Genomic DNA, 25,132 nt, shown 5'->3' with positions numbered 1-25,132 from the left:
GGAAGATAGACACAAAATGCTGGAGTAACTCAGTGGGTCAGGCAGCATCTCTGGGGAGAAGGAATGGGTGACGTTTCGGGTCGAGACCCTTCTACAGACTTGGGGGAGAGGGAGACACACGGAGATATGTGGAAGGGTAAGGTGTGAAAATGACAGAGAAAATCAGACGATGATCAGTGAAATGGAGAAGATAGACACAAAATGCTGGAGTAACTCAGTGGGTGAGGCAGCATCTATGGAGCGAAGGAATAGGTGACGTTTCGGGTCGAGACCCTTCTTCAGTAAACTGTTGAATGTATTGTCAATGATTGTGCTGCAGGAACTTTGTTCATTCACTGCCTGACTGGCTGAGATACTCCAGCACCATGTGTATTTTTGACTCTTTGTGTACTAGCCAAGGTTCAACAGATGCCCAGTCTTTTCCCTTCACACAGTTGTCCTTCCTGCTTTAATAGTGACCCTGTTTGTAAAAGTAACATCTCATTGAGATGTTTCTGGGTACATTGTCCAGCACGCAACAGTCTAGTGTTGGGCCCCTGTGTTCTCCATGTCTCCTGGGTAAAAGTGTTCTGTCCAAAAGCCAGTTGCTGCATTCCCCTCACACCTAGTCCCGGCTCACTGGACAGTGATGAGGAGCAAGTGGGATCTGTTTGTTCCGCCTCAGTTCAGTTTATTGTCACGTGTACCGAGGTACAGTGAAAAGCTTTTGTTGCGTACTATCCAGTCAGCGGAAAGACAAGACATGATTACCATCGATCCATTTACAGTGTATAGATACATGATAAGGGAATAACGTTTAGTGCAAGGTGAACGACCTCGTCACTCCAACTGTAACTGCTCTGACAGGAAGTCTCTGCAGAGGGTAGTGAGGGGAGCAGAGAGGATCATTGGGTCTCCCTACCCTCGGTACAAGAACTGTTCCAGAGCCGCTGTCTGAAAAAAGCACTGAGAATAGCTAAGGACACACTGCACCCCCTCCACACACCTGGTTCCCCTGCCATCAGGCAAGAGATATCGCAGCATCAAAGCCCGGACTACCAGACTGCTAAACAGCTTCCTGCCACAGGCTGTGAGGCTGCTAAACAGTCACTCCACCTGATTCTGCTGCTTTGCACTGACATTTTAATAACTCTATAACCATATAACAATTACAGCACAGAAACAGGCCATCTCGGCCATTCTAGTCCGTGCCGCACTTAAATCAGCTGCCCTGGACATTTTAATGACTGTTTTTACTGTATTTTAATGTTGCTGTTTTTACCTGCTTTTTAACTATTCGTATTGTTTTATCAGGGACTGGATTGTTTTTATTGTTTTTTATTTTATGTGTGAAATGTTTAAGTTTTATGTGCGATGCTCCGGTATTCCCTGGGAAACGTCTTCTCATTTGGCACTGTACAACTGTTGCTTTGCAAGATTGACTACACCCACTACATTATCTCAGCTGCACTGCTACCTGTCAAACACTCCCGGTCTGCATCTCATTGCTCGGTCTGACGACCCCTTTTGGAGGGATATGGGCCAAGGTGAGACTGGTGTAGCTGGGACATGTTGGCCGGTGTGGGCAAGTTGGGTCGAAGGGCCTGTTTCCACGCTGTATGGGGTGGTATATCCAAGCACCCAGCACGGAATTATTGAACAATTATCCTCCTTTATGTGTAGGAAGGAACTGCAGATGCCGATTTACACCGAAGTTAGACACAAAATGCCTTCTTTATACCTGCTAGTTTTGTTTGAGTGAGTAGGGACCAGTTATCGGGAAGGTGTTGAGGGCATCACTGTAATGTTAAAATTGTACAAGGCATTGGTGAGGCCAATTCTGGAGTATGGTGTACAATTCTGGTCGCCTAATTATAGGAAATATGTCAACAAAATAGAGAGAGTACAGAGGAGATTTACTAGAATGTTGCCTGGGTTTCAGCACCTAAGTTACAGAGAAAGGTTGAACAAGATAGGTCTTTATTCTTTGGAGCGCAGAAGGTTAAGGGGGGACTTGATAGAGGTCGTTAAAATGATGAGAGGGATAGACAGAGTTGACGTGGATAAGCTTTTCCCATTGAGAGTAGGGAAGATTCAAACAAGAGGACATGATTTGAGAATTAAGGGACAAAAGTTTAGGGGAAACATGAGGGGGAACTTCTTTACTCAGAGAGTGGTAGCTGTGTGGAATGAGCTTCCAGTGGAAGTGGTGGAGGCAGGTTCGATTTTATCATTTAAAAATAAATTGGATAGGTATATGGACGGGAAAGGAATGGAGGGTTATGGTCTGAGTGCAGGTAGATGGGACTAGGTGAGAGTAAGTGTCCGGCACGGACTAGAAGGGCCGAGATGGCCTGTTTCCGTGCTGTAATTGTTATATGGTTATAATGATGAAGAAGTGGTTTTACATTTGCAGCATCACCTTCTTCCTGGCGCTGGGACTGACAACGCTTTCCTTTGTGATCGAGCGGAGAGAAGGTCTAATGGACAGAGGCTGGGTGGCAGGTTGGACTCTCTCATTGTGATGACTAATTCATACCCTGATGTCTAATTACATCACTTAGCAGATGAGCATTGCTCGGTGTAAGAGTCCCGCTACAATTATCTCTGACTTGATGTGGACATGCAGTCACTGTTCACAATGACATCCTCCAACATCTGTGCTCACTACTCACGTACGTTCATCAGTTCTACGAGGCCATTCAGTCCATCAACTCTACTCCGCCATTCAATCATGGCTGATCTATCTCTCCCTCCTAACCCCATTCTCCTGCCTTCTCCCCATAACCCCCAACACCCGTACTGATCAAGAATCTGTCAATCTTTATATTCCTTGTTGCTCCTTATCCTGACAGTAAAACAGACCATCAAACTGGCTGTGCTTCAGTGAATAAATGTGACATTTTGTCAACACAAGGAACTGCAGATGCTGGAATGTTGAGCCAAAGTGCTGGAGGAACTCAGCGGGTCAGACCGCTACTATGGAGGGAATGGACAGGTGACGTTTCAGATCAGGGCCCTTCCTCAGACTGATGGAGTTGGGGGAGGGGGGGGGGTGAGGAAGCTGGAAAAGACAGATGGGGGTGGGACAAAGCCTGGCAAGTGATAGGTGGATACAGGGGAGGAGGTGATGTGCAGATGGGTGGAGATAGTGACAAAGGCTGGAGGTGAAATGGAGACAAAATGTGTCAGATAAGGAGAGCTGAGGAGTGAAATGTAAAGCCAGAGGCACACAAGCAGATTGAGAATTAGTGGGCACAGGTTTAAGGTGAGAGGGGAAAGATTTAACAGGAACTTGAGGGGCAACGTTTTCACTCAGAGGGTGTTGGATGTCTGGAATGAGCAGCCAGAGGAGATGGTCAAGACAGGAACAATAGCAACATTTAAAAGGCGTTTGGAGAGATGTGTAGGAAGGAACTGCAGATGCTGGTTTAAATCGAAGGTAGACACAAAATGCTGGAGTAACTCAGCGGGACAGGCAGCATCTGGAGAGAAGGAATGGGCGACGTTTCGAGTCGAGACCCTTCTTCAGGCCGATGTCAGGGGAGTGGGCGGGACAGAGATAGAATGTGGTCGGAGACAGTAAGACTAGTGGGAGAACTGGGAAGGGGGAGGGGATGGAGAGAGAGGGAAAGCAAGGGCTATCTGAAGTTAGAGAAGTCAATGTTCATACTGCTGGGGAGTAAGCTGCCCAAGCGAAATATGAGATGCTGTCCTCCAATTTGATCTACTGCCTCCTCATCTACTGTATCCGCTGTTCCAGGTGTCAACTTCTCTACATCGGCGAGACCAAGCGCAGGCTCGGCCATCGTTCCGCTGAACACCTCCGCACAGTCCGTCTTAACCTATCTGATCTCCCGGTGGCTCAGCACTTCAACTCCCACTCCCATTCCCAATCTGACCTTTCTGTCCTGGGCCTCCTCCATTGTCAGAATGAGGCCCAGCACAAATTGGAGGAGCAACACCTCATATTTCGCTTGGGCAGTTTACACCCCAGCGGTATGAACATTGACTTCTCCAATTTCAGGTAGTCCTTGCTTTCTCTTCTTTGCCATCCCCTTCCCCTTCCCCTTCCCATTCCCAGTTCTCCCACTAGTCTTACTGTCTAAGACCACATTCTATCTCTGTCCCTCCCCCGACATCAGTCTGAAGAAGGGTCTTGACCCAAAACGTCGCCCATTCCCTCTCTCCAGAGATGCTGCCTGTCCCGCTGAGTTACTCCAGCTTTGTGTCTACCTAGGAGAGATGTATAGATAGGAAAGGTTTAGGATATGGGCCATACGTGGGCAAATAGCACTAGCTTAGATGGGACCATAATCGGCTTGGACGAGTCGGGCTGAATGATCTTTGATTCTATGACTCTAGTTACTACATTAGATTGTTTCGGCTGGGTTCATTTGGAACCATAATTGCAGTTAATTTACTTAAATAATTCAGTAAAAATTGGGATTCAATACACTAAGTGGAATGAATTTGGCAATTCTGCAGGCACATTGAATGGATGCCTTGCTAGACCACCTGGGGGAATTTGGCAATTCTGCAGGCACATTGAATGGATGCCTTGCTAGACCACCTGGGGGAATAGTGGCTGATGTTAATGTATATCTCACCGTGCCTCTGGATACAGCTTCATGCTTCACTCTCACTCAGTCTCACTCGTTGGCCATTGAAGAGACTCCACAGTGGACCCACTTACACTTTGTTTAGAGGTACAGCACGGAAACAGGCCCTTCGGCCCACCAAGTCCAGCGACCCCCACTATCCTACACACCAGGGACAATTTACCGAAGCCAATTAACCTCCAAACCCGCACGTCTTTGGGATGTGGAAGGAAGCCGCTACACCCAGAGGAAACCCACGCAGGTCACGGGGAGAACGTGCAAACACCGTACAGACGGCACCCGTGGTCAGAATGGAACCCGGGTCTCTGGCGCTGTGAGGCAGCAACTCTACCGCTGCGCCACCGTACCACCATTATAAAGCTGCGTGGAAGCGAAGGTGCAGGTTGTGTCGGTGGAGAGCACGCTGGTTCCAGTGAATGCTACAGAATGCAGCGTTGTGTTGAGGAACATTAAACTAACCGATGAAATGACCGTCTAGCCCACCTCCGTGTCTGACCCCATCTACCTCCACCATCACGGAAGACCTTGAATGGTCGTGGCAGCCGTTTGGTGGCGAGGATATTTGACATTCTGGAACTAGGAGTCAATGTTTCAAAAGAAGAATTGTCCATTTAAGACTGAGATGGGGTGAGACTTCTCTCAGATACAAGTTTATAGAACTCTTCTTCAAAGGTGGTCAGTGAATAGGACAGAGAGAGGTAGGGAATAGGAACAAGTTAAGGTAGAACGTGGTTACCATGAACAATAGACAATAGGTGCAGGAGTAGAGGCCATTCGGCCCTTCGAGCCAGCACCGCCATTCAATGTGATCATGGCTGATCATCCCCAATCAGTACCCCGTTCCTGCCTTCTCCCCATATCCCTTAACTCCGCTATCCCTAAGAGCCCTATCTCCTTCTCATCCTTCTAAATTCCAGAGTGTACAAGCCCAGCCGCTCCATTCTCTCAGCATATGACAGTCCCGCCATCCCGGGAATTAACCTGGTGAAACTACGCTGCACTCCCTCAATAGCAATGGAGGTGGGTGTGTGGTGCTGAGGTGGTACTGCTTTGCCAGAGATTCTAGTGAATAGTTCATGTTCATAAGTGATAGGAGCAGAATTAGACCATTCGGCCCATCAAGTCTAGTCCGCCATTCCAATCATGGCTGATCTATCTCTCAACCCTTAAATATATCCACTGACTTGGCCTCCACAGCCTTCTGTGGCAATGAACTCCACAGATTCACCACCGTCTGACTAAAGATATTCCCCCTCGAGCATTGTGTAGCAGGCTCAGAGTCCGCTCCTACTCCTGAATTGTTTTTAAATAATGAATCTATTCTGCAGCATTTATTTTAATGTCCGGGGAACTTGAGCAAGTAACTTTATAAAGGAGATAATGGGAATAAATAGATTGTGTGTAGCGTGGAGATGATGAGAACAGACAAGGTAGACACAAAATACTGGAGTAGCTCAGCGGGACAGGCAGCATCACTGCAGAGAAGGAATGGGTGACGTTTCTGGGTCGAGACCCTTCAGAGAGTTGGGTATGAGACCGTTGACCTGATTAGCGGTTTGATGAGGTGATATTGTGTGTTGCATCATTACAGTGTGGGGCTGCATCCATTCTGTCACTGTGCTTCAGTTACTGGTGTACGTATTCACACCCATTGTGCTCTGCTGCAGGTATTAGTTCCCTGGAGGTCATGCTGGCTCACATCCTTTCCCAGCTGGTGACGATGACCGTTCAGATCATTCTGCTGCTCATCTTTACATTCCTCGTTTTCAAGGTCAGTCCACTACTTTCCTGCACATCTCTCTCTCTCTCTCTCTCATCTGGGAGATTATTAAACTTCCTGCCTTTCAAAATGAGCAGCACGAAAAGCCTCGGCTTGGCAGGAGGTTGGTGTCACAACTGATGGGATTATGCACCTGACAATCTATTGAAGCCTGCATTCACCTGCATTAAATGTGTATTCTCATGTTCATAAGTGATAGGAGTAGAATTAGGCCATCCGGCCCATCAAGTCTACTCCACTATTCAATCATGGCTGATCTATCTCTCCCTCCTAATTCTCCTGCCTTCTCCCCATAACCCCTGACACCTGTACAAATCAACTATCTATCTATCTCTGCCTTAAAAATATCCATTGACTTGGCCTCCACAGCATTATGTGGCAAAGAAATCCACATATTCACCACCCTCTGACTAAAGAAATTCCTCCTCGTGTCCTTTCTGAAGTTATTACTTTTGTGTTGTTCGTACTTTTGTACGAACAAGGGCACCCGAGAAAGGGACCACATCACCCCGATCCTGGCCCCTCTCCACTGGCTCCCTGTGTGGTTCCGAATACATTTCAAGCTCCTTCTTTATGTTTGCAACCCCACCTACATCAAAAATCTACTTACCCACCACACACCTCCAGGTCCCTCAGATCGGCCGACTTGGGGTTACTGAACATCCCGCGGTCTAGGCATAAGCTCAGGGGTGACCACGCCTTTGCGGTTGCAGCCCCTAGACTGTGGAACAGCATCCCTCTTCCCATCAGAACTGCCCCCTCCATCGACTCCTTTAAGTCGAGACTTAAAACTCATCTCTACTCTCAAGCCTTTCTTGACGTCCTCTGAGGGAGGGCTACATGTATGTATTTATGTATGTACTTAATCTATGAACCAATGTTGAATAACGTTAGTACCTTCACCAATGTAAAGCACTTTGGTCAACGAGAGTTGTTTTTTAAATATGCTATAGAAATAACAGTGACTTAACTTGACTTTTGTATTCGAACTGTAAAATAAATGTGTCCACACCAGGTCTGTTTGTCACTCAATGACCCAGGCAGGGGGATAGAGTGTACTGACAGGCAGACTGAGCTGTCCTCCCTCTCAGGAGACGTTTCCTCATTGTCTCCCCACACTGACCACCTGAGAATGTGGGCTCAATCCCCTGTCACTGCCCCTTGGCTCCTTAAATTCACAGCAGTGTCGTTTAACCTTGAGTCAGCTTTGTACCTTAACATGTTATGTTAATCTGATTGAGTTACTGGGAAGATGGACGCAGAATTCTGGAGTAACTCAGTGGAACACAATAGACAACAGACAATGTGGTCTCACCAGGGCCCTGTATAACTGCAGAAGGACCTCTTTGTTCCTATACTCAACTCCTCTCGTTGTGAAGGCCAACATGCCATTATCTTTCTTCACTGCCTGTTGTACCTGCAGTGACTGATGTACTAGGTCACCCAGGTCTTGTTGTTAGTCCCCTTTTCCTAACCTGACACCATTCAGTTAATAATCTGCCTTCCCGTTCGTACCTCCAAAATGGATAACCTCACAAGGTCTAATTATTACCCGATTCATGAAAATAAAGTTAATCTGCAGATGCTGGAAATCTAAAATATTGTCCAAAAAGGCTGGAAAGCAGCTGAGGTCATATTCAAGGGAGGCTATGAGGTAGGAGAAAGTATACTTCTTGTATACTGCTAATCAGCCTACAACCATACTCACTATTAACTACACGTTAACTGCGCTAATTCAAGAATTTTGAAGTCTTCAAAAACTAGTAGCAAGAAATGTCCCATTTCAGCCCCAGATATAATTCCATCATTTCCAACAACCAAAATCCATACTTTCACCGCACCTTGTACATGTTTTTAATAAAAAAACTCAGACATTTTAAAGTTAACACTGACATCAATTACCATTTCAAACTTAGGCGCCATGGATGGTGGAAGTGTTTCCTAACTTTAGTTGTTACACAAAAGACGTTATAGGCCTGGTGCTAATTTGTTTAACTGCATCGCCTAGCTCCAGCATTCAAACAGAAATATTTATCATGTCACTATCCAATGTGCTAATCATCTGTTAGCTTCCAACTTCCAGATTCAGTATTCAATAGACAAAGGAGTAGGCCATTCGGCCCTTTGAGCCAGCATCGCAATTCAATGTGATCATGGCTGATCATCCCCAAACAGCACCCCGTTCCTGCCTTCTCCCCATATCCCCTGACTCCGCTATCTTTAAGAGCCCTTTAACACGCAGCATCTCAGAATAGAATAGTTTCTTTATTGTCATTGTAACATGAACCATGTACAACGAAATTGTAAAATGTCAGCCAGTCAGTGCACCATTCAAACATTTCTAAAAGCTAACGATACATACAAAGTAAAATATTTAAAAAGATAAACAACTAAAATAAATATCATAAAAATAGCACGCATAAACACCCAGCCCTACATCCTTCTGTCGATTTCATGTATGTATGTATCGCCCCTGCGTTCCTTGGCGGCTACATTTAGTGCCTTTATAGCAGTGGGGTAAAAACTGTTTTTAAGTCTGTTTGTCCTTGTCCTTGTAGATCTGTACCGTCTGCCTGACGGTAACAGTTCAAACAGGGAGTGTCCGGGGTGGGAAATGTCCTTTATAATACTCTGGGATTTTTTGATGCAGCGGGAACTGTGTAAGTCCTCCAAGGTAAGGAGAGGGCATCCGACAATCCTCTGGGCGTTGTCAATGGCCCTCTGGAGCGCTTTCCTCTGAGCCGCTGTGCAGCTGGTGTACCATACGCATACACAGTATGTTAGGAGGCTCTCAATGGAGCACCGATAAAAGGACAGCAGCAGTCTCTGAGTGATGTTATTCTTCCTGAGCACCCTCAGGAAGTGCAGTCTCTGCTGGACCTTTTTCAGCAGCGCAGAGGTGTTCACGCTCCACGTCAGGTCCTCCTCAATATGGATTCCCAGGAAGCGGAAATCCGCCACCCTCTCCACACAGTCCCCTCTGATAATTAATGGTACCATGTCCGTTTTATTCTTCCTGAAGTCTATTATTATCTCCTTGGTCTTTAAGGTGTTAAGGAGCAGGTTATTTTCTCCACACCACACTGTCAGCTGCTCCACCTCATCCCGGTAGGCGTACTCGTCCCCCCCGGAGATGAGTCCCACCACCGTAGTGTCATCCGCAAATTTGACAATGGTGTTTCTGTGGTGGGCGGGGATGCAGTCATGTGTGTAGATGGTGTAGAGCAGGGGGCTCAGTACGCAGCCCTGTGGAGAGCCGGTACTGAGGCTGAGGGCCGTGGATGTGTGATGGCCCACTCTGACTCTCTGGCTGCGACCCGACAGGAAGCTATTTATCCACATGCAGGTGGAGTGTGGAAGTCCCAAGTCCCCCAGTTTGTCCACCAGTTTGTGGGGAAGGATGGTATTAAAGGCAGAGCTGTAGTCCACAAAGAGCATCCGCACGTAGCTCCCCCGCTGCTCCAGGTGGGACAGTGCAGCATGGAGAGCTGTGGCTACAGCGTCCTCTGTAGATCTATTCGCTCTGTACGCAAACTGGTGGGGGTCAAAGCTTCGGGGCAGGAGTGATGTGATGTGACCCCGGACCAGTTTTTCAAAACACTTCATCACCACTGGTGTGAGTGCGACTGGCCGGTAGTCGTTGAGGCTGGAAATGTGGGGTTTTTTGGGCAAGGGGACTATGGTTGCGGACTTCAGACAGGGTGGAACAGTGGACTGGGTCTCAAGATAGAAGGAATGGGTGACGTTTCGGGTAGCGACCCTTCTTCAGACCGAGAGTCGGGGATGGGGAGACACAGATATAAGGAAGTGTAAGGTGTGAAAATGAGACATCAAAGGGGATGACGTTCAAGGAAAATGTAGAATAGATCATTGTTAGTTAGGAGAAGGTGACATTGAAGCATACAGAGAGAACATTGGATACAGAGTTAAAACACAGATACTGGAAATATTGTTCCCACAGCTCCAGACAGCTCCAGACTGCCACAGTAGTTTTTGTTTGCAAGAAGCATGTGTTTATTACTAAATTCTCAGCGAAGCATGTTAAACTTTTCTTATTGTGGTACAAAATGGCTCTTTAAAGTTCCGCTGCTTTGTTAGACCAGCTCGTCATTGAACTAAATCAATGTGTTGAGCTTTCAATATTTAATTTTAACCATTCAAATGCTCTTTCCAAATTGCTATTTTACGCGTCAATATTGGGCCGATGTTCCCAAGATTGGGATGTTATCTCGACAACATCTTCCATTGTCTTGAATCACAATTGTTACACATTTTCAAATGTAAAGATAAAGGGAATAAGATCAATGAATAAAAGGGCGGTCACTGTGGTGCAGTGGTAGAGTTGCTGCCTCACTGCGCCACAGACCTGGGTTTGATCCTGACCTCCGGTGCTGTCTGTACGCAGTTTGTACATTTTCTCCGTGACCTGCGTGGGTTTTCTCCAGTTCCCTCCACATCTCAAAGACTTACAGGTTTGTAGGTTAGTTGGCTTTGGCAAAATAAAATGTCCCTAGTGTGTGTAGGATAGTGCTAGTGTATGGGGACCGCTGGTCGGCACGGACTCGGTGGGCCGAAGGGCCTGTTTCCGTGCTGTATCTCTAAACTAAACTAAACTGGTTGTTGGTTTTAAAAGAAACATAGAAACATAGAAAATAGGCGCAGGAGGAGGCCATTTGGCCCTTGGAGCCAGCACTGCCATTCATTGTGATCATGGCTGATCGTCCTGTATCAATAACCCGTGCCTGCTTTCTCCCCATATCCCTTGACTCCACTAGCCCCTAGAGCTCTATCTAACTCGTTCTTAAATCCATCCAGTGATTTGGCCTCCACTGCCCTCTGTGGCAGGGAATTCCACAAATTCACAACCCTCTGGGTGAAAGAGTTTTTTCTCACCTCAGTCTTAAATGACCTCCCCTTTATTCTGAGACTGTGGCCCCTGGTTCTGGACTCGCCCAACATTGGGAACATTTTTCCTGCATCTAGCTTGTCCGGTCCTTTTATGATTTTATATGTTTCTATAAGATCACCCCTCATCCTAAACTCCAGTGAATACAAGCCTAGTCTTTTCAATCTTTGGAAGTGGACATTTTGATTGTTGACTTTCTGCGCGTTTGTTGTTTGAAGATTCCGAATGAAGGGTCCTTGCTGCTGGTGGCCATTCTCATCTTGCTGCAAGGCATCACCGGCATATCTCTGGGCCTCGTCATCTCCGCTGCCTTTGACGATGAGCAGTCAGCAGCCCAGGTGGCTCTCGGCATCTTCTACCCTGATATCGTGCTCAGCGGTAAGTGTTACTGCAGTGGGAACTAACTCCAGGTGTCAGCTCCGGGTGGGATTCATTGCCACAGTCGGCAGTGGAGGCCAGAATGTCGGGTGTTTTCAAAGCGGAGATTGATAGCTTCTTGATTAGTAAGGGTGTCAAAGGTTATGGGGAGAAGCCAGGAGAATAGGGTTGGGATGATTGAATGGTGTAGCAGACTCGATGGGCTGAATGGCCTAATTCTGCTCCCATGACTAACGGTCTTAAAAGCTGCAGACATACCATTATAGGCGGCACGGTGGTGCAGCGGTAGAGTTGCTGCCTCACAGCGCCAGAGACCCGGGTTCCATCCCGACTACGGGTGCTGTCTGTATGGAGTTTGTACGTTCTCCCCGTGATCTGTGTGGGTTTTCTCCGGGTGCTCCGGTTTCCTCCCACACTCCAAAGATGTGCAGGTTTGTAGGTTAATTGGCTTCTGTAGAAATAGTAAATTGTCCCGGTGTGTGTGTAGGATAGTGTTAGTGTGCGGGGATCGCTGGTCGGCGCGGACTCGGTGGGGCCTGTTTCTGAGCTGTATCTCTAAACTAAATGAATATGGCGGCACCCGGTGGTTGGGCCACTAGCTACACAAACCCTCAGCAGTCGGTCACATGACTGGGCAATGGCAGGGAGGAGTTGTCACGGGGTACAAGGGTGTTTCCTGGCATATATAACGAACCCTGGGACAACCCTCTCTCTCTCTCTCTCTCTCTTACTTCGAGCTGACCAGCTCTCCTCTCTTTCTGGGTTAGTGTCCTTCCAATAGACAATAGACAATAGGTGCAGGGTAGGCCATTCGGCCCTTCGAGCCAGCACCGCCATTCAATGTGATCATGGCTGATCATCCCCAATCAGTACCCCGTTCCTGCCTTCTCCGCATATTCCCTGACTCCGCTATTTTTAAGAGCCCTATCTAACTCTCTCTTGAAAGCATCCAGAGAACCTGCCTCCACGGCCCTCTGAGGCAGAGAATTCCACAGACTCACAACTCTCTGTGAGAAAAAGAGTTTCCTCGTCTCCATTCTAAATGGCTTACTCCTTATTCTTAGAAACATAGAAACATAGAAATTAGGTGCAGGAGTAGGCCATTCGGCCCTTCGAGCCTGCACCGCCATTCAATATGATCATGGCTGATCATCCAACTCAGTATCCCGTACCTGCCTTCTCTCCATACCCTCTGATCCCCTTAGCCACAAGGGCCACATCTAACTCCCTTTTAAATATAGCCAATGAACTGGCCTCGACTACCCTCTGTGGCAGGGAGTTCCAGAGATTCACCACTCTCTGTTCTTAAACTGTGGCCCCTGGTTCTGGACTCCCCCAACATCGGGAACATGTTTCCTGCCTCTAGCGTGTCCAACCCTTTAACAATCTTATATGTTTCAATGAGATACCCTCTCATCCTTCTAAACTCCAGAATGTACAAGCCCAGCTGCTCCATTCTCTCAGCATATGACAGTCCCGCCATCCCGGGAATTAACCTGGTGAACCTACGCTGCACTCCCTCAATAGCAAGAATGTCCTTCCTCAGATTAGGGGACCAAAACTGCACACAATTCCACCTCAGCAGGGGCTCAGCTCGAGCCCACGAGGCAACAGCCTCGCAGCAGCAACAACAACTTTGTGTTAAAGGCCCAACGTGCATGTTTGACAAACCTTTCATGCCTGAATAAAGGAACCCATTTGTTCACCACGTTTGTTGCCTCCACACTAAAGTAAATATATTGTAATGTTAAGTTCAGCCGATTCAAGAGATTGTGCTGCTGGATAGACTCAGCTTGTACTCGCTAGAATTTAGAAGATTGAGGGGGGATCTTATAGAAACTTACAAAATTCTTAAGGGGTTGGACAGGCTAGATGCAGGAAGATTGTTCCCGCTGTTGGGGAAGTCCAGGACAAAGGGTCACAGTTTAAGGGTAAGGGGGAAGTCTTTTAGGACCGAGATGAGAATTTTTTTTTTCACACAGAGAGTGGTGAATCTCTGGAATTCTCTGCCACAGAAGGTAGTTGAGGCCACAGTTCATTGGCTATATTTAAGAGGGAGTTAGATGTGGCCCTTGTGGCGAAAGGGATCAGGGGGTATGGAGAGAAGGCAGGTACAGGATACTGAGTTGGATGATCAGCCATGATCATATTGAATGGCGGTGCAGGCTCGAAGGGCTGAATGGCCTACTCCTGCACCTATTTTCCATGTTTCTATGTTTCTAACATTTCATCAGAGTACAAAGGAAAAGGCTTGGGCGGGGAAAGCTGAGACACTGCGTTGCTGAGAGGATTTGGTGAAATTGTTCCTAGTTACACAACAGGAAAGTGAGGCAGCGACATAAACAGGACACCAGAACCAAAACAGGAACTCGTGTAGACTCTGAGGGAGAGACAATGGTCTTACTGTGGACAGGGTGAGGATAAGTTAGACAAAATTGCTGGAGAAATTCAGCGGGTGCGGCAGCATCTATGGAGCGAAGGAAATAGGCAACGTTTCGGGCCGAAACCCTTCCGGGTTTCGGCCGGAAACTTTGCCTATTTCCTTTAGGGTTTCGGGCTGAAACGTTGCCTATTTCCTTCGCTCCATAGATGCTGCCGCACCCGCTGAGTTTCACCAGCAATTTTTGTCTACCTTCGATTCTCCAGAGCCTGCTGTTCCTTCTTGAATAGGGTGAGGATAAGTTGTGGGCACTGAGCCATACAACCTCTACCCTGACCATGTTTGAACTGAATGAAGGGACTTTATCTTTGCTGCAAGACAAGCTTGGGTGGAGGGGTGACTTTGAATGGAAGGAACCAGTAACTTGCCTCAGCCAGCACATAGAAACATAGAAACATAGAAAATATGTGCAGGAATAGGCCATTCGGCCCTTCGAGCCAGCACCGCCATTCATTGTGATCATAGACAGAAACATTGAAAATATGTGCAGGAATAGGCCATTCGGCCCTTCGAGTCTGCACCGCCATTCAATATGATCATGGCTGATCATCCAACTCAGTATCCTGTACCTGCCTTCGCTCCATACCCCCTGATCCCTTTAGCCACAAGAGCTACATCTAACTCCCTCTTAAATATAGCCACATAACTACCTTTTGTGGCAGAGAATTCACCACTCTCTGTGTGAAAAATGTTTTTCTCATCTCGGTCCTAAAAGACTTCCCCCTTATCCTTAAACTGTGACCCCTTGTTCTGGACTTCCCCAACATCGGGAACAATCTTCCTGCATCTAGCCTGTCCAACCCCTTAAGAATTTTGTACGTTTCTATCAGCTTGAATGAGAACACTCCAGATTTGACAGAGGTACCTGTCAGAGTGGTGGCAATGATTTTCAGTAGTGAATGACATCACAGATGTGTTATTATAGACAATAGGTGCAGGCGTAGGCCATTCGGCCCTTCGAGCCAGCACCACCATTCAATGTGATCATGGCTGATCATCCCCAATCAGTACCCCGTTCCTGCCTTCTCTCCATATCACCTGACTCCACTATATACATGATAAGGGAATAACGTTTAGTGTAAGGTAAAGCCAGCAAAGTCCGATCAAGGATAGTCCGAGGGTCACCAATGAGGTAGATAGTAGTTCAGGACTGCTCTCTGGTTGTGGTTGGATGGTTCAGTTGCCTGACAACAGCTGGGATGAAACTGTCCCTGAATCTGGAGGTGTGCGTTTTAGCATCTTCAGTCCTGTCTCCCGGTAAATAACAACCTGGGATTTCCACGTTATGTTGCCAGAATTTCAATACATCCAGCAGTTATTAAAATAGCCAAGTTGAGTGACGGCTCGTTGATATATTATCATAACAAGGAAACCTTTGCTCCAAAATAAATAAGTTATTGACAAACAGATTTTCTGTCAATTTTCTGACATTCATGGAAAATGATCGATACACGTTTTGTCTGACCTGCTGAGTTATTCTAGCCCTTTGTGTTTTTCTCTCAATGGCACTCTGACAGCCTCTATGTTATATAGAGGACCCTAAACTGCAGCTTGTGCAGAGACCTCTTGTATCATTGACAGGAGCTCTGACCAATTTGACAGAGGGGCCGATAGACCATGTATTAAAGAGAGGGCCCCTGTAGACAAAATGAATGAATGAATGAATGAATAAGTTTATTGGCCAAGTATTCACATACAAGGAATTTGCCTTGGTGCTCCGCCCGCAAGTGACAACGTGACATACAGTGACAGTTAGGAATGACACATAAAACATTAAACATTAATAATAAAACATGTGAATTAAATAAAATACCAGAGCAAAAGGAGGCTACAGATTTTTGGTTATTGAGTAGAGCTACTACTTAATATATTAAAGTGAGCGCTTTGTGTTGAGACCCTTCTTCTCATGCTGTACAACACAAAGAACAGCTTCTCCACTCAGTCTTTCCCCACCCCTGTAGACGATGTATTAAAGTGAGGACCAATAGAGATGTATTGAAGAGAGGGTTTGATAGTCTAGTTTAGTTTAGAAATACAGCACGGAAACAGGCCCTTCGGCCCACCGAGTCCGTGCCGACCAGTGATCACCACACACTAACACTACCCTGCACACACACTAGGGACAATGTACAATTTCACAGAAGCTAATTAACCTACAGAGCAGAACGTGGAAGGAAAACGGAAAACCTGGAGAAAACCCGTGCGGTCATGGGGAGAACGTGCAAACTCCACACAGACACCCGTGGTCGGTATCAACCCCGGGTCTCTGGTGCTGTGAGGCAGCAACATATGCCCCTGTCCCACCTAGGAAACCTGAACGGAAACCTCTGGAGACTTTGCGCCCCACCCAAGGTTTCCGTGCGGTTCCCGGAGGTTGCAGGTGGTTGCCGGAGGTTGCAGGTAGTGGAAGCAGGTAGGGAGACTGACAAAAACCTCTGGGAACCGCACGGAAACCTTGGGTGGGGCACAAAGTCTCCAGAGGTTTCCGTTCAGGTTTCCTAAGTGGGACAGGGGCATGAGGAGAACATGGATTGCCGACACTTGGGGTTGGGAATATAAGTAGCTACCTGTTGGTAAAATGTGTGGGATGTACCACTGTAACAATTTAACAGATTATAACATCTCGTTGTTTCAAGCTGCGCCTCTTGTAACAAATGATCTAGTGATTATGAATAACACCAGCAGTCAGATTGACAGAGCAGGGAAACAGGCATTTAGCCCAGTGTACCTGTACAGGTTACCTGACTGGCCACATTCACCACTGCACTGCTCCCCACAGCTGGCAGTTTCTTTCCCTAAGATATTTAATCAGCAGTTCAATCCAGAACACAATAAGACATGTGTAGGAAGGAACTGCAGATGCTGGTTGACATCGAAGAAAGACACAAAATGCTGGAGTAACTCAGCAGGACAGGCAGCATCTCTGGAGAGACGTTTTGTATCGAGACCCTTCTTCTCATGCTGTACAACACAAAGAACAGCTTCTCCACTCAGTCTTTCCCCACCCAGCCCAGTGGCAGCTGTGTTTTAGCAACTGATTGATTCCCAGCTTGTTTCCGCTTTCTTGTTTGCAGGAGTCATTTGGCCAGTTGAAAGTATTCCGTACGCGCTCAGATGCATCAGTTTAACTTTGCCACAAACGTATGCATCAGAAGCTCTGCGATGTATACTCTACCGAGGTAAGCAAACGTTTTGCAGACGTACGTCCCCATTTACGTTACTTATTTGAAAGGTAATCGATGTTTCTAAAAACTAATCTTCATCATTAAAAAGGTTCAGCTTTGGCAATAATGATATAGATTCCAAATATATTTTATGTATAGTGGAAACAAGGAACTGCAGATGCTGGTTTACACCAAATATAGACACAGAGTGCTGGAGTAACTCAGCGGGTCAGGCAGCATCTGTGGAAAACATGGATAGGTGACGTTTCACAGAGTGCTGGAGTAACTCAGCGGGTCAGGCAGCATCTGTGGAGAACATGGATAGGTGACGTTTCACAGAGTGCTGGAGTAACTCAGCAGGTGCAGCAGCATCTATGGAGCTAAGGAAATAGGCAACGTTTCGGGCCGAAACCCTTGCCTATTTCCAGAAGGGTTTCGGCCCGAAACTTTGCCTATTTCCTTAACTCCATAGATGCTGCTGCACCATAACTCAGCGGGTCAGGCAGCATCTGTGGAGAACATGGATAGGTGACGTTTCGGGTTGAGACCATCTTCAGGCTTCAGAGATGGGCACATGCATATGCATGGAATGGAGGGATATGGATCGCTTGCAGGCAGAAGAGATTAGTTTAATCTGGCATCATGTTGGGCATGGACATTGTGGGCAGAAGAGCCTGTTCCTGTACTGTACAGTTAGGTGTTCTAGCTGTTCTTGTGTCACATGTTTAGCTCATCCACTAAATCAGGGTTGACTCCCCCTCATTGACCAAAAAGGATCAACTCCCCTTCTTTAACCAATCAGGGTTGACTCTTGGCCGCGTTGACCAATCAGGGTTGACTCTTGGCCGCGTTGACCAATCAGGGTTGACTCTTGGCCGCGTTGACCAATCAGGGTTGACTCTTGGCCGCGTTGACCAATCAGGGTTGACTCTTGGTCACGTTGGCCAATCAGGGTTGACTCTTGGTCACGTTGTCCAATCAGGGTTGACTCTTGGTCACGTTGGCCAATCAGGGTTGACTCTTGGCCGCGTTGACCAATCAGGGTTGACTCTTGGCCGCGTTGGCTAATCAGGGTTGACCCTTGGCTTCGTTGGCCAATCAGGGTTGACTCTTGGCCTCGTTGGCCAATCAGGGTTGACTCTTGGCCGCGTTGGCCAATCAGGGTTGACCCTTGGCTTCGTTGGCCAATCAGGGTTGACTCTTGGCCTCGTTGGCCAATCAGGGTTGACTCTTGGCCGCGTTGGCCAATCAGGGTTGACTCTTGGTCACGTTGGCCAATCAGGGTTGACTCTTGGCCTCGTTGGCCAATCAGGGTTGACTCTTGGCCGCGTTGGCCAATCAGGGTTGACTCTTGGCTTCGTTGGCCAATCAGGGTTGACTCTTGGCTTCGTTGGCCAATCAGGGTTGACTCTTGGCCGCATTGACCAATCAGGGTTGACTCTTGGCCGCGTTGGCCAATCAGGGTTGACTCTTGGCCGAGTTGGCCAATCAGGGTTGACTCTTGGCTTTGTTGGCCAATCAGGGTTGACTCTTGGCCGCGTTGGCCAATCAGGGTTGACTCTGGCCGCGCTGTCCTGGCCCATTGCCTCGTTCCCCGGTGGGCCGACTGAGCTCAGGAGATCACTGTGAGGTTTCCACAAACGTGCTTGCCCTGAGCATGTCTGTCCTTCAGTTCCCTGCCTCCCTTGTACTGTGAGGCTGTTGAGTTTTTATATATCGCACATATATCAGAAGGAAGAAGTGTGATCAGAACCAAGTTTAAAACCATTCCTTACACTTGATGCTTCATTATTTTTACACTTGAAAATCTGCAATATACGTTTCAAACTAAATGAAGGATGCAATGTAAACCATGAAGACTTTGGTGCTCCAGCATATCCAGGCCATATTGCAAGCTCTTCCCTGGCAGAGTTTTCTCCATATCTCTGTCATTTATTAGACATAGTAAATGTGAATGAAATGCAGGAACGCATTCATTGTTCCCTCTCTAAACCACTGCTCCTGATTCAAACACAAGTTATAGGAGTAGAATTAGGCCATTCAGCCCATCGAGTCCACTCCGCCATTCAATCATGGCTGATAGCCTCCTAATCCCATTTTCCTGCCTTCTCCCCATAACTCTTGACACCCGTTCTAATCGAGAATCTGTCTATCTCTGCCTTAAAAATATCCACTGCCTTTTCCTCCACAGCCCTCTGTGGCAATGAGTTCCACAGATTAACTACCCACTGACTAAAGAAGTTCCTCCCCACCTCCTTTCTAAAAGAGCGCCCTTTAATTCTGAGGCTGTGACCTCTGGTCCTAGACTCTCCCACCAGTGGAAACATCCTTTCTACATCCACTCTCATTATTCTGTAAGTTTCAATGAGGTCCCCCCCTCAACCTTCTAAACTCCAGTGAGTACAGGCCCAGTGCCGTTAAACACTCATCATATGTTAACCCACTCATTCCTGGGATCATTCTTGTGAACCTCCTCTGCACCCACTCCAGAGCCAGCACATCCTTCCTCAGATACGGGGCCCAAATCTGTTCACAAGACTCCAAGTGCGGCCTGACCAGCGCCTTATAGAGCCTCAGTGTTACACCTGCACTTGGTTACGTTTTGTCACATTGAGCAGCCCTTTGCAAATGTAATCTGTGAATCGCTGACTTTAGTTTTGCCTTTTGTTGTGGCAGCGAATGCTTTTCCAGTTGGTGAATTAATGACCCATCACAATGCACCCAGGGTAGATGATTCCACCAATAAAAAAATAAAAAAATGATTACCCCATGATTACCCAAACAGCCACTCCCCCACTTGGGCAAACCTGGACAAATGTGAAATGCAAAGCTGCAGCCACAGATAAGTAAGTAAGTAAGTTTATTGGCCAAATATTCACATACAAGGAATTTGCCTTGGTGCTCCGCCCACAAGTAACAACATGACATATAGTGACAGTTACGAATGACTCAGAAAACACTAAACATTAATAATAATAAAACATTAATGATAAAACACCATTGATCAAGCATGTGAACCAACAAAATACCAGATCAAAGGGAGGCTACAGATTTTTGGCTGTTGAGTAGAGCAACTACTCGTGGATAAAAACTGTTTTTATGTCTGGCTGTGGCAGCTTTGACAGTCCGGAGTCGCCTTCCAGAGGGAAGTGATTCAAAGAGTTTGTGGCCAGGGTGAGAGGGGTCAGAGATGATCTTGCCCGCTCACTTCCTGGCCCTTTCAGTGAACAGTTCATCAATGGAGGGAAGGTTGCAGCCAATAACCTTCTCAGCTGATCGGACGATTCGCTGCAGCCTCCAGGTGTCGTGCTTGGTGGCTGAGCCAAACCAGACCATGATGGAGAAGGTGAGAACAGACTCTACGATGGCCGTGTAGAATTGGACCATCATTGCCTGTGGCAGATTGTGTTTCCTCAGCTGCCGCAGGAAGTACATCCTCTGTTGTGCCTTTTTGACTGTGGAGTCGATGGTAGCCCCCCACTTAAGGAATGGCGCAAGTGGCCCCCCACTTAAGATATGGCGCGTGGATGGGGGGGCGGGTAGTAACAGACATGGGTGCAGGGTGGGTGCACAGGAAAGAGGCAAGGGGTGGGAGTATTACTTTAACTAGATGTTTGCTTGATAATTAATACATCTGAGGCCCTTCAAACAAAATTAACATTAAACTAAACTAAAAAAAAAGACTCTCTTGCCCAGATTAGGGGAATTGTGGACCAGAGGTGAAGGGGAAAAGATTTAATAGGAACCTGAGGGGTGACTTTTTCACACAAAGGGTGGTGGGTGTATGGAACAAGCTGCCAGAGGTGGTAGTTGAGGCTGGGACTATCCCAACGTTTAAGAGACAGATAGACAGGTACATGGATGGGACAGGTTTAGAGGGATATGGACCAAAGGCAGGCAGGGACATCATGGTCGGAGTGGGCAATTTGGGTCGAAGGGCCTGTTTCCACGTTCTATGACTGTGACTCTCTGTTAAACAGTTTAGAATAACACACAAGAAGACATGAAGGGTCTCGACCCAGAACGTCACCTGTTCCTTGTCTCCAGAGATGCTGCCTGACCCAGCTGAGTTACTCCAGCACTTTGTGTCTTTACAAAACCCTCAACATCTTTTTGCCACTGCGGATGTATATTACTCAACGCGCATTATTTTCACAGAAACCTACTTTTGGGCAGGTGCTCTGGGTTTAGTGAGAAGAGATGAACCCCCTCCTCATGTTAATGACGTTCGATTAGAATGACTGAGAAGCTCAGTAATTAAAGGTGACAGCTTTGTCATGGCAGTTTGCCCCTTCCAATGCCCTGTCCCTAACCCATTCCAACCCCTTGCCTTTAATCTTACAGGTTGGGGATTCAGCCACTGGCCTGTGTGGACTGCATTTGTCATCACGTTGTCCTGGAATGCATTTTTCCTTTTATTAGCAACAATAATATTGAAAGTAAGAAGATAACAAAGATGGGAAGAAATGTGTTGGAAGGAACTGCAGATGCTGGTTTAAACCGAAGATAGACACCAAAAGCTGGAGTATACCAGCGAGTCAGGCAGCATCTCTGGAGAGAAGGAATAGTCTGTTTCGAGGACTAGATCTGAATGATCGATCGACATCCAGGTAACGGAAGCTCAGGAGGAGGTTCAGAGAGAAACCATCTGTAATTGTAGAGTTGAAAATGAATTTTGTGCCAAACTTAGCATTTCTACAGTGTTTTGTTTTTAATCTAACTTTGAAACACAAAGATTGTTAATGAGGATAAGTGTGCGGCTGTATTGGAAATGAATAAGTTGAATAAAGCTGCCTGCCTTCCCCGAGCTCCCTGCTCCATGCATGCTGGTGACTGGCTGAGTGTGTGCGTGAGATGTCTTACCCTTGAAATAGACAGAATCATTGGTTATTTGGCCCAGAGGAGTTGAAGTGGCTTTATTCTCAAGATCACGTAAATATTGATGACAAATGCCATTTTTCCCATCCCGCTCATCCATCCTGTGTAAACATACCGCTCCCTTGACTCATTGTTTATCCAATTATTTTCTCTAGCATTCTTCCTGCACTTTCTTGTGGGAATTCTGCCACAGCCCATGGTCGCCTTATTAATACATTGAGTTTGGAAATGGCAAGTGCACATTCCACAGCTCAATCTGCTGTTATCACAAAGTCTACCAACGTTCCCACTCATTCCTGGACCGTTAGACTTTCCCCACTGTACACGTGTCTGCTCCAGAGTGTCAGCTGTTTGTGGTCAGGCCACGTATTCATCATCAGCTAAACAAAATCATCTACTTAAATAACTCCTTTCATCAAACTTAAATGTTGGAAATGCCATCTTCATGCTTCTTCAAACTCTGGGCCAAGCAGGCAGGAGATGTGTCCCCCGGTGCCGTGTCCCCCGGTGCCGTGTCCCCCGGTGCCGTGTCCCCCGGTGCCGTGTCCCCCGGTGCCGTGTCCCCCGGTGCCGTGTCCCCCGGTGCCGTGTCCCCCGGTGCCGCGTCCCCCGGTGCCGCGTCCCCCGGTGCCGCGTCCCCCGGTGCCGCGTCCCCCGGTGCCGCGTCCCCCGGTGCCGCGTCCCCCGGTGCCGCGTCCCCCGGTGCCGCGTCCCCCAGTGCCGAGTCCCAGTGCCGCGTCCCCCAGTGCCGCGTCCCCCAGTGCCGTGTCCCCCAGTGCCGCGTCCCCCAGTGCCGCGTCCCCCAGTGCCGCGTCCCCCAGTGCCGCGTCCCCCAGTGCCGCGTCCCCCAGTGCCGCGTCCCCCAGTGCCGCGTCCCCCAGTGCCGTGTCCCCCAGTGCCGTGTCCCCCAGTGCCGCGTCCCCCAGTGCCGCGTCCCCCAGTGCCGTGTCCCCCAGTGCCGTGTCCCCCAGTGCCGTGTCCCCCCGTGCCGCGTCCCCCAGTGCCGCGTCCCCCAGTGCCGCGTCCCCCAGTGCCGCGTCCCCCAGTGCCGTGTCCCCCAGTGCCGTGTCCCCCAGTGCCGTGACCCCCAGTGCCGTGTCCCAGTGCCGCGTCCCCCAGTGCCGTGTCGCAATGCCGTGTCCCCCAGTGCCGTGTCCCCCAGTGCCGCGTCCCCCAGTGCCGCGTCCCCCAGTGCCGTGTCCCCCAGTGCCGCGTCCCCCAGTGCCGTGTCGCAGTGCCGTGTCCCCCAGTGCCGTGTCGCAGTGTCGTGTCCCCCAGTGCCGTGTCGTAGTGCCGTGTCCCCCAGTGCCGTGTCCCCCAGTGCCGTGACCCCCAGTGCCGTGTCCCCCAGTGCCGTGTCCCCCAGTGCCGTGTCCCCCAGTGCCGTGTCCCAGTGCCGTGTCCCCCAGTGCCGTGTCCCCCAGTGCCGTGTCCCCCAGTGCCGCGTCCCCCAGTGCCGCGTCCCCCAGTGCCGTGTCCCAGTGCCGCGTCCCCCAGTGCCGTGTCCCCCAGTGCCGTGTCCCCCAGTGCCGTGTCCCCCAGTGCCGTGTCCCCCAGTGCCGTGTCCCCCAGTGCCGTGTCCCCCAGTGCCGTGTCCCCCAGTACCGTGTCCCCCAGTGCCGTGTCCCCCAGTGCCGCGTCCCCCAGTGCCGTGTCCCCCAGTGCCGTGTCCCAGTGCCGCGTCCCCCAGTGCCGTGTCGCAGTGCCGTGTCCCCCAGTGCCGTGTCCCCCAGTGCCGCGTCCCCCAGTGCCGCGTCCCCCAGTGCCGTGTCCCCCAGTGCCGTGTCCCCCAGTGCCGCGTCCCCCAGTGCCGTGTCGCAGTGCCGTGTCCCCCAGTGCCGTGTCGCAGTGCCGTGTCCCCCAGTGCCGTGTCCCAGTGCCGTGTCCCCCAGTGCCGTGTCCCCCAGTGCCGTGACCCCCAGTGCCGTGTCCCCCAGTGCCGTGTCCCCCAGTGCCGTGTCCCCCAGTGCCGTGTCCCCCAGTGCCGTGACCCCCAGTGCCGTGTCCCCCAGTGCCGTGTCCCCCAGTGCCGTGTCCCCCAGTGCCGTGTCCCCCAGTGCCGTGTCCCCCAGTGCCGTGTCCCCCAGTGCCGTGCCCCCCAGTGCCGTGTCCCCCAGTGCCGTGTCCTCCAGTGCCGCGTCCCCCAGTGCCGTGTCCCCCAGTGCTGTGTCCCCCATTGCCGTGTCCCAGTGCCGTGTCCCCCAGTGCCGTGTCCCAGTGCCATGTCCCCCAGTGCCGTGTCCCAGTGCCGTGTCCCCCAGTGCCGTGTCCCAGTGCCGTGTCCCAGTGCCGTGTCCCCCAGTGCCGTGTCCCCCAGTGCCGTGTCCCAGTGCCGTGTCCCCCAGTGCCGTGTCCCCCAGTGCCGTGTCCCAGTGCCTCGTTAGATTGTCAAGAGTGTAAAGTGTTTTATTGTCGTACTAGACTAAGTACAGACCCGCTGGCTCTGCTCCCCAACGCAATATTCCACCACACACCCATAGCCCCCAACTGCGCAGGCGCGGCTCATCCCCCAGCACTTCCCCCCCCTTCACCCTCCCTCTTCTTTCCCCTCTCCTCCTCTCCTCTAATCCCTCCCTCACCTCTCCCTCCCTCTCCTTTCCCCTACCCTCAGTCACTCCCTCCATAAAGAGCAGCATCTGCAGTTCCTTCCTCCACAGGTCATTCATTATTAGCTGTGGTTTAGATCCCGTTGACTTGACGATTGGACCTGCTTTAAAAATATCCACTCTTGGCCCCCACAGCCTTCTGTGGCCAAGAATTCCACAAATTCACCGCCCTCTGATTAAAGAAATTCCTCCTCATCTCCTTCCTCATCATGTAATTCATCATTACATCCAAAGCTACGGCCTCTGTCCATTAGGTTTTGGTGTCAACAGTTTTATTCGTTATTGGTTGTGGTCGACAGTGCCTTGGGGGCAATGTTTGCCACCTCCATGGGTGTGGTGTAGTCTTTGCTCTGGAATGTATCAGTTCCACCAAGCCACA

General features: G+C 49.2%; 2 protein-coding genes across 2 annotated transcripts in view; both read left to right on the top strand.

Moving 5' to 3' along the window:
• The window catches only part of LOC116976536 (ABC transporter G family member 20-like), a 63,646-nt gene extending 41,640 nt beyond the window's left edge, over positions 1–22,006 (top strand). The window contains exons 15-19 of the mRNA XM_033026426.1: positions 2,396–2,484; positions 6,269–6,372; positions 11,506–11,665; positions 17,180–17,284; positions 21,614–22,006. Coding sequence (XP_032882317.1) covers positions 2,396–2,484; positions 6,269–6,372; positions 11,506–11,665; positions 17,180–17,284; positions 21,614–21,720 — 565 coding nt within the window. The 3' untranslated portion in view covers positions 21,721–22,006. The remainder of the gene's footprint in view (positions 1–2,395; positions 2,485–6,268; positions 6,373–11,505; positions 11,666–17,179; positions 17,285–21,613) is intronic.
• A 575-nt stretch (positions 22,007–22,581) lies between these two features.
• LOC116976535 (vegetative cell wall protein gp1-like) lies at positions 22,582–24,547 on the top strand. Its single transcript, XM_033026425.1, has 2 exons — positions 22,582–23,497; positions 23,529–24,547. The coding sequence occupies exons 1-2, from the start codon at positions 22,582–22,584 to the stop codon at positions 24,545–24,547; spliced, it is 1,935 nt and encodes a 644-aa protein (XP_032882316.1).
• Positions 24,548–25,132: the final 585 nt, after the last annotated feature.

Source organism: Amblyraja radiata, chromosome 8 (genome assembly GCF_010909765.2).
Source record: "Amblyraja radiata isolate CabotCenter1 chromosome 8, sAmbRad1.1.pri, whole genome shotgun sequence".
NCBI lineage: Eukaryota > Metazoa > Chordata > Chondrichthyes > Rajiformes > Rajidae > Amblyraja > Amblyraja radiata.
The sequence above is the reverse complement of the archived record's forward strand: the minus strand, read 5'-3'. Positions and strand labels throughout refer to the sequence as shown.

Coding starts and splice junctions, on each gene's coding strand:
- LOC116976535 (XM_033026425.1), top strand. CDS start 22,582: ATGCCATCTTCATGCTTCTTCAAACTCTGGGCCAAGCAGGCAGGAGAT. Junction 23,498..23,528: donor CCCCAGTGCCGTGTCCCCCA/GTGCCGTGTCCC, acceptor CGTGTCCCCCAG/TGCCGTGTCCCAGTGCCGTG.